Source organism: Chaetura pelagica, unplaced genomic scaffold (genome assembly GCF_000747805.2).
Source record: "Chaetura pelagica isolate M959 unplaced genomic scaffold, ChaPel_1.0 scaffold962, whole genome shotgun sequence".
In the NCBI taxonomy this organism is placed as follows: Eukaryota; Metazoa; Chordata; class Aves; order Apodiformes; family Apodidae; genus Chaetura; species Chaetura pelagica.
Genome location: NW_009952479.1, coordinates 706620 through 713976, shown reverse-complemented (window position 1 = coordinate 713976; position 7357 = coordinate 706620). Strand labels below are relative to the sequence as shown.

General features: G+C 63.3%; 1 protein-coding gene across 1 annotated transcript; it reads right to left on the bottom strand.

Annotated features, from left to right (window-relative positions):
• Positions 1–880: 880 nt before the first annotated feature.
• Positions 881–7015, bottom strand: CYTH1 (cytohesin 1). The gene is made up of 11 exons (XM_010008631.1): positions 6956–7015; positions 6626–6744; positions 6242–6322; positions 6001–6113; positions 5782–5930; positions 4836–4947; positions 3574–3576; positions 2059–2135; positions 1713–1784; positions 1186–1340; positions 881–959 (listed from the first exon to the last, which is right to left on the bottom strand). The coding sequence occupies exons 1-11, from the start codon at positions 7013–7015 to the stop codon at positions 881–883; spliced, it is 1020 nt and encodes a 339-aa protein (XP_010006933.1).
• Between the last annotated feature and the right edge of the window lie 342 nt (positions 7016–7357).

The following is a 7357-nucleotide window of genomic DNA, read 5'->3' as shown; positions in this document are numbered from 1 at the left end:
GGGGCGCGAGCCCCCGCCCTGGCCGGCCCCCTCGGCAGCAGCTGTCCCTGGCCCAGGCTCCAGACACATCTCACCACCTGTTCAGGAATGAGGACTTGTGCTTGAGGAGACAATGACCACACCTGGCACAGCCTCCATAGCATTGAAGGGACATGCCAGGGGCAATGCCACCCAGTGCTGCTGGACCAGAGACCTCATCCAAGCTCCAGCACCCCACAGCTAGGCAAGAACACTTCTGTGCCCCATGTGGCACCAGTGCACATCGTGATGGTGACAACTCCCTGCCTCTCAACCCTTCCTGTGCCCATGGGGCTGTCCCTAGTGCAGGTCACAGCTGGGAGGATCCAAGGCAGCAGCGTGGGGACATCCAGGACAGATCCAGACCCGCTACAACGTGGGCCAGGAGTTGTGCCACAATGGGCCCCCCTTTGGCTGCTGCTCTTCTCACTGGTGCCCGCAGCACCCCAAAACCACCAGCAGTTAACCTTCCATCATCCAGCCATCCACCTTCCCAATGAGACACCCAACTGCTTCAGCACACGGGTGCTAGGGGGTCCTGGCAGCATGTGTGGCTGCACACGAGGGATTTGGGGCAGGGATGGTGCCCAGGTGCCCGCGGAGGGCAGGACAGCACATGCACACCACACTCCCCATCCCGCCACTGAGCCCAGGGCAGGACAGGGCTCCCTGTGTGCAGGGGTGTCTGTGTCCCAGCTCCATGCTGTCCTGGAAATGACAGGGGCCACGGGGATGCTTGTTCCCCCACCATGGTAAAGAAACTGTGAAGCTGAAGCTGGGTCCTGGGTCCCTGCAGCCCTTTGGGAGGGGAGATACTCAGGCTGCCAGGGGCATGCTGGCCTCGCAGGGCCAGTGGAGCTGGTTAATGTCTCTTGGTGGAGGACACCTTCTTCTTCCGGGCGGCCAGCATCTCGTAGAAAGGGTCCCGGCTGATGGCTGCCCTGGCGAGGAAAAGGAGGAGCTGTGTTGACCACACAACCAGGCAAAATCTGCTGCAGGGTGGGGTCTGTCCTGCTGAGCAGGGCCTCAGGCAGGTCCCTTTGTGCCCCTGGGAAACCCCATCCTTGCAGGGTGTCCTGGGAAGTGCTGCCCAGCTCAAGCACAGCAGGTCAGGTCTCTGCTGCGCCCCTGCCCAGCTCTGTGCTGCCTGCTCCTCCCTGCACTCACTTGATGCACTTGATCCACTCCTCCTTCTCCTCGGGCGTGGGGGCTGAGATGCGGTACACCGTGTGGTTCCCCTCCACCACCCGCCCATCCGCCTCCGTCTTGCAGGCCTTGATCACCTGGTCCTTGTTGTCGGGGATGTAGAGCTCAAAGCAGTTCTGGGAGGAAGGAGACCCTTCAGAGGCAGCCCCCGCTTCCAAAGGGGGCCCCATGCTGGGTGGGATGAGGCAGAGCGGCGAGGCTGCAGGTACCTCTGGCACAGCCCCCCCAAACAGCAGGGAGGGATGGATACCCTGTGACTGCTACCCCATGGCCCCCAGCTGTGCCCTGCCACCACCCCTGGACACTGCAGTGACTCTCCCCAGGTCTGCCCTGGCTGCTGTGATGGTGGAGGCCGCAACAGCTGGAGGGTCCTCCTGTGTCTCCTGAGAGAATCTCTCCAGAACTGCAGTACCTCCCAGCTCTGCCTGCCCCAACCCAAGCACCAGGGCTACCCTTCCCATCCCAGGGGACCCTGCCATGGCACTCACAGGCTTCTTGGAGTCCTCCACCTCACGGATGCTCAGATTCTCCAGGGGGATGATGCCACGGGGCTCTTTATCCTGGTGGGGCCAAGCAGAGGCTTTAGCTGCAAGCTGGACACCTCTGAACCCTCCATGTTTCCCCAAGGCAGGGCTGAATGCTCAAAACACCCTTCTCCCAACATCCCTCTGTGCAGGCTGGTGCTGACTGGCCTGAGCCAGCAGCCACCAGCACCCTAACATGGCAGGAGGCAAGTGGCCTGCCCTGTGCCGGATGCTGCACCCGACGTGTGCCGCGCAGGCTGGACCCAGCTCCCTGCCCGGACCCAGCACCCCCGGAGCAAAGGGCACTCACCGTTGTGTACTCAAAGTAATAAAGGCAGTTGTCAGTCAGGATGAACCAGCGCCGCTTCCACGTCTTCACCCTGCCTCCTGGGAGCAGAGAGGGGCAGGTTGGGTGCAGCCGCGGCACAGCCGGGGCGCGCGGCACACGGAGGCTACGGCAGAGCTGGAGCCCACGCGGACACACACAGAGAAGCACCCGGCGCAAGCAGAGCCAGGCAGGCAGCGCCGGGCAGGGCACGAGCAGGAGCAGGAAGCAGACGGATGAGGATGGAGGCAGAGGGTGCTGGGGGGGCCGGGCTGGGAGCACTGCGCCTGCTCCCACCCAAACCAAGGATTGAGTGTGGCCAGAGGGTGCTGCAGCCAGGCAGCTCCTGGGGAGACACAAGGACTTTCACACCGACCACCACCCCACTGCGTCCCAGCCAGCACAGCCTGGTGCCGGGGCAAGGCCCGAGTCCAAGGCCACGCAGATTTGTGGTTGGAGGGAGTTTCACAACTGACATCACAGGGAGAAGCCACTCTCTGGGCTCAGGGACCACTCACCCCCAGGCTCGGCTCCCCCTCCACCAGGCCAGCATGCTCTGGACATGGCAGCAGTGCCAGATGTGCCAGCATTGGACAAGCACCCAGGCTGAGTTGCCCAGGTGTCCATCTCCCCCACCCTGGTGCCTCCCGTCTCCCCCATGCCAGCTGGGCACCCACCACAGTCCCTGCCAAGAGCCAGGCTGAGGTCAGCATGTCCTACAGAAAGCCCCTCTGTCTCTCTCCAGCCAAGCCTACCCTAAAACCTGGGGCTTTACCCTTTCCAGCCCTCCCCAGGGAGACCACCTCTCCAGGGGCTGCAGGTGGCAAGAGGCCACATGCCAGGGCAGGGTCCTGTGGCACGGAGAGCAGAGGAGGAGCCCAGGATCTTGGGTTTGCAGAGCTGTATGGGACTGAGGGCCAGGGCAGTCTGGGGGGAGCACTGACACACCAAGCACCTCGGGGCTGCAGGTGGTGGAGCCAGGGCAGCACACAGCACCAGGAGTGTCATGGGCCCCTGCACAGCACAGGGCACCACACGGACGGCTCCTGCCTGCTCCCATCCAGCTCCAGGCGCTCAGCACCCCAGACCCCCTGTGCATGGGCTGGGGTCCCTTCTAAAGACATCACAAACCTGGCCCCCATCCCTCGGGGCCCCCGAGGCAAAGACTGGGCTGAGCTGCCTGCAAACAGCAAAGCACAGGGCAACGGGCAGGCCAGGGGCTGCGGCCCTGTCTGTCCATCCCCGCTCGTCCGTCCCCAGGCTGTGGGGTGCACTGGGGCAGCGCCCGGGGGCCTCGGGGACCTCTCGGCATCGGCAGGGCTGGTACCCACACCCCTGCCCTGGCAGCATCAGGAGCAGGGCTGTCCCCTCGGCAGGTGAGGTCCCCGGGGCGGTGCGGGTGGTTAGCAGCAGCAGCAATGAGACTAATCACCAGCAATTAAAAACGAAAAGGAAACAAAGCTCCAGCGGCGTGAGCAGAGCAGGGAGAGGGGTACGTACCTCCTGGAGTTGGGGGCAAGGAAAGGAAGAGCCAAAATCATGGAAACATACAAATGAGGGAGAAAAGAAAATTAAAAAAAAAAGGAAGAAAAAAAAAAAAGAGGAAACCCCAAAGAACCCCCCATCGCCCCACGCGGGTCAGTGGGGCAGGGCTGCAGCAGGGAAGCTGTGAAGGGCCGCGTCGGCAACTCCGCCACGGGGGCAACCTGCCCTGGCTCACTGTGGCTCTGAGGGATGGATCTCCTTGGCTGGGGGGACACAGGGCCTGGTTGCTCCCACCATGGCCTCCCTGGGGTGCCTCCCTACCCTATGAGGGGGCTGAGCTGCAGCAGCTGTGCCTGCTTTCCGCACCCGGCCCCCCCAGCCTCAACAGCAGCAGGGGCTGACCTGCCAGGCACTGGGCTTGCCTGGGGCCAGGAGAAGCAGGTCTGGGGCCCTCCCCTGCATCCCCCTGCCCCAGAGATGGGGGGCAGATAGCCCTTGCTCAGCCACAGGACCAGGCTCTGCACCAGTCAGGGCACAGCAGGGGTTTAAGATCTCTCTGTCATGCTGAGGGTGTGACAAAAGGCAGAAACAACCCAGTGAGAGGACACAGACCTGACCCCAGCAAGAGCCTTGGGGAAAAGCCCCCGCCAGACCCCGCTCCTGGCATCCCCCTGCCACACTCCCTCACTTAACCCGGGCAGAGGATTCCCCAGTGCTGCCGAGAGTAGCCACAGGAGCCAGGGCACGGGGCGGGCCGGCCAGCCGGGCTGTGCAGCGGGGATGCCATGCACGCTGCCTGCATGTGGAGCTGGGATGCAGAGGTGATAATGCTGTGGGGAGGGAAGGCAGGGACCGGGCTGTGGCATGGAGGGGGGACGCACGCAGCCTGGGGCAGCTCGCCGCTTACTCCTGGGGGTCTGCTCTGACAGGGCCCTGCTGTGACATGGTGACAAGAAGGGCCTCACGGTCATGCTCTGACCCCGGTACCAGCTCTGCACCCCAGGGTTTGCCCAACCTAGAGGCAGAATCCCCTGGGACACCCACCCTGCCACATGGCAGGGCCTCATCAGCTCTGAGTCTGCTCCTGCCACTCAGGGCAGGGAAGATGGAGAGCTGCTGGACATACGGATGCCTTCCCCACAGGGGTTGTGTCCCCATCAGCAGCCTCTTGCTCCTCCACAGGGCCAAGCTCCAAGGAGCCAGGCCAGCAGGTGAGGTGCACACAGCCTAGGGCCATCGCACCTGCAGCCCAGCTCCTCCAGGCTGCCAGCACTCACCTAGCTTCAGGAGCCAGCCCTCCCGGTCAGGGTTGAAGAACGTGTGGGTCAGGTCATTGCCATCATCCTCTGGGATTTTAAAGGGTTCGTTCTTGATGCTCTCATAGAGATTCTGGTAGAGTGGCACAGTGTCAGCTCTGCTCCGCCCAGGCCAGCACTGCAGCCCAGCCCCAGCCCCCTCGCCCCGGCACTCACCCGGAGCAGCTCCTCAGGTAGGTCCCCCCCATCGTTGATGCCACGGTTCATGGCGATGAAGCGCTCTGCCGTGGGTTTGTCTTTGACGTTGGGGTTGTGCAGGCTGGTGTTCAGCATGATGATAGCAAAGGACAGCACGTAGCAGGTGTCTACAGGGGCAGAGGGGAAAGTCAGTGCGAGGCAGGAAGGCTGGGGAGGGGGGCTGGGGCCGGCGCTCACCTGTGGACTGGAAGACGCCAGGGTTGCACTGGCAGTACCGCTGGGCAAACGCCTCCATCATCCGGTCGATCTTCTGCGCCTCCCCGGGCAGCCGGAAGCTCCACAGGAACTGCCTGCAAAGAGCAAGGCCTTGTGCTGCTTCCGGGGCTCCAGACACCCTCCTGCCATCCTCATGTCGCTACAGCCCCTCGCCAGGACCCCCTGAGGGGACACAGCTCAGCTCCCAGCCCCCTTTGCTCACCGCAGGGCCTGCACGAGGTTGAGGTCAGTGAACTCGTGCAGCTCCACGAAGGCATGCAGGACTTGGATGTTGAACTCATCCCTGTGGGAACAAAGCCAGAGCACAAGGGATGCATGATCAGCAAGTCCTGTGACTGCCGAGCAGCCCCAAGTCTCCCTGCCCCGCTCCAGGCTCTGCTCATTTGTGTGGGAAACTTGCAGCTACCCCTTGGCTGGAATCCTGGGCTGGTGTGCATAGGCTGGCCAGGCCAGCACTGCAGCCCAGCCCCAGCCCCCTCGCCCCGGCACTCACCCGGAGCAGCTCCTCAGGTAGGTCCCCCCCATCGTTGATGCCACGGTTCATGGCGATGAAGCGCTCTGCCGTGGGTTTGTCTTTGACGTTGGGGTTGTGCAGGCTGGTGTTCAGCATGATGATAGCAAAGGACAGCACATAGCAGGTGTCTACAGGGGCAGAGGGGAAAGTCAGTGCGAGGCAGGAAGGCTGGGGAGGGGGGCTGGGGCCGGCGCTCACCTGTGGACTGGAAGACGCCAGGGTTGCACTGGCAGTACCGCTGGGCAAACGCCTCCATCATCCGGTCGATCTTCTGCGCCTCCCCGGGCAGCCGGAAGCTCCACAGGAACTGCCTGCAAAGAGCAAGGCCTTGTGCTGCTTCCGGGGCTCCAGACACCCTCCTGCCATCCTCATGTCGCTACAGCCCCTCGCCAGGACCCCCTGAGGGGACACAGCTCAGCTCCCAGCCCCCTTTGCTCACCGCAGGGCCTGCACGAGGTTGAGGTCAGTGAACTCGTGCAGCTCCACGAAGGCATGCAGGACTTGGATGTTGAACTCATCCCTGTGGGAACAAAGCCAGAGCACAAGGGATGCATGATCAGCAAGTCCTGTGACTGCCGAGCAGCCCCAAGTCTCCCTGCCCCGCTCCAGACTCTGCTCATTTGTGTGGGAAACTTGCAGCTACCCCTTGGCTGGAATCCTGGGCTGGTGTGCATAGGCTGGCCCCTGGCAAGTGCCAGCCACAGACTGAACAGCCCCCTGTGTACCCCTCAACAGCTGCCCTGGGAGCCTGAAGAGCTGCAGCTTCACACCCCTCAGGTGCTGAGAGCCCAGGGCAGACCCGAGCCACCCCAGGCCAGTGTACCTCTCGCCCAGGTAGTCCCCGATGGCCGTCTTGTTGAGGCCCTCTCCCTTGTACAGGAACTGAGCAATATCCTCACAGGTGTTCTTCAGCAGGTCATTTTCGATCAGGAACTGGATGCCCTGCAGTGGTGCAAGAGGCAGCTCTGGGGCTTGCTGCTGACCCCACCAGTCTGCCCACTGCCTCCCTAGCCCCTGCCCTGGGTCTGGTGGCCAGGTGCCTGACTGTGGTGTGGCAGAGACCAGCACAGCCCCAGATGGGCCAGGAAATGCCCCCTGCATGTGGCCCCTGGGAGCCTGCTGCCCTGGTCCCTGCCCAGCCCGCCTGCTGCACCTTCTTGGGATCCATGTTGAACTTCTTCCTGCCCATCGCCACCTGCTTGTTCCTCTGCATGTTTTTCCTGAAAGACAAAGCAGCTCTGAGCACCTAGGAGGGACCTGACTTCCCCCTGCCCACCCCCTCGCCCCTCGGGCAGAGCAGTGTGGGGAGGGGTCAGCCTGGACCAAAAAGAGCCGAGCAGCCCTGACCGTGCCAGCCCCTGCACTGATCCGGCACACGGCTCCGTGACACGGGGCTGCATGGGGCACGTGGGCACCAACCAGGGGGGCACCCCCTCCCTCCCCAGAGGAGGGGTGTGGGGCACTGAACCCTGGGAGGTCACCTCTGCAAAGGGGGAGAACAGGGCAAGCTGAGTGCTCAGGGGAGAGCAGCCTTCAGGCCACAGTGGGGCTGGCG

What these genes read in the sequence shown, in the direction of transcription:
- CYTH1 (XM_010008631.1), bottom strand. Translation starts at nt 7,015, where the DNA reads ATGCAGAGGAACAAGCAGGTGGCGATGGGCAGGAAGAAGTTCAACATG. An exon ending in ATTACTTTGAGTACACAACG is followed by an intron (nt 1,785 to 2,058) that starts GTGAGTGCCCTT and finishes TGGCCCCACCAG; the next exon opens with GATAAAGAGCCCCGTGGCAT. An exon ending in GAGTGGATCAAGTGCATCAA is followed by an intron (nt 960 to 1,185) that starts GTGAGTGCAGGG and finishes TTTCCTCGCCAG; the next exon opens with GGCAGCCATCAGCCGGGACC.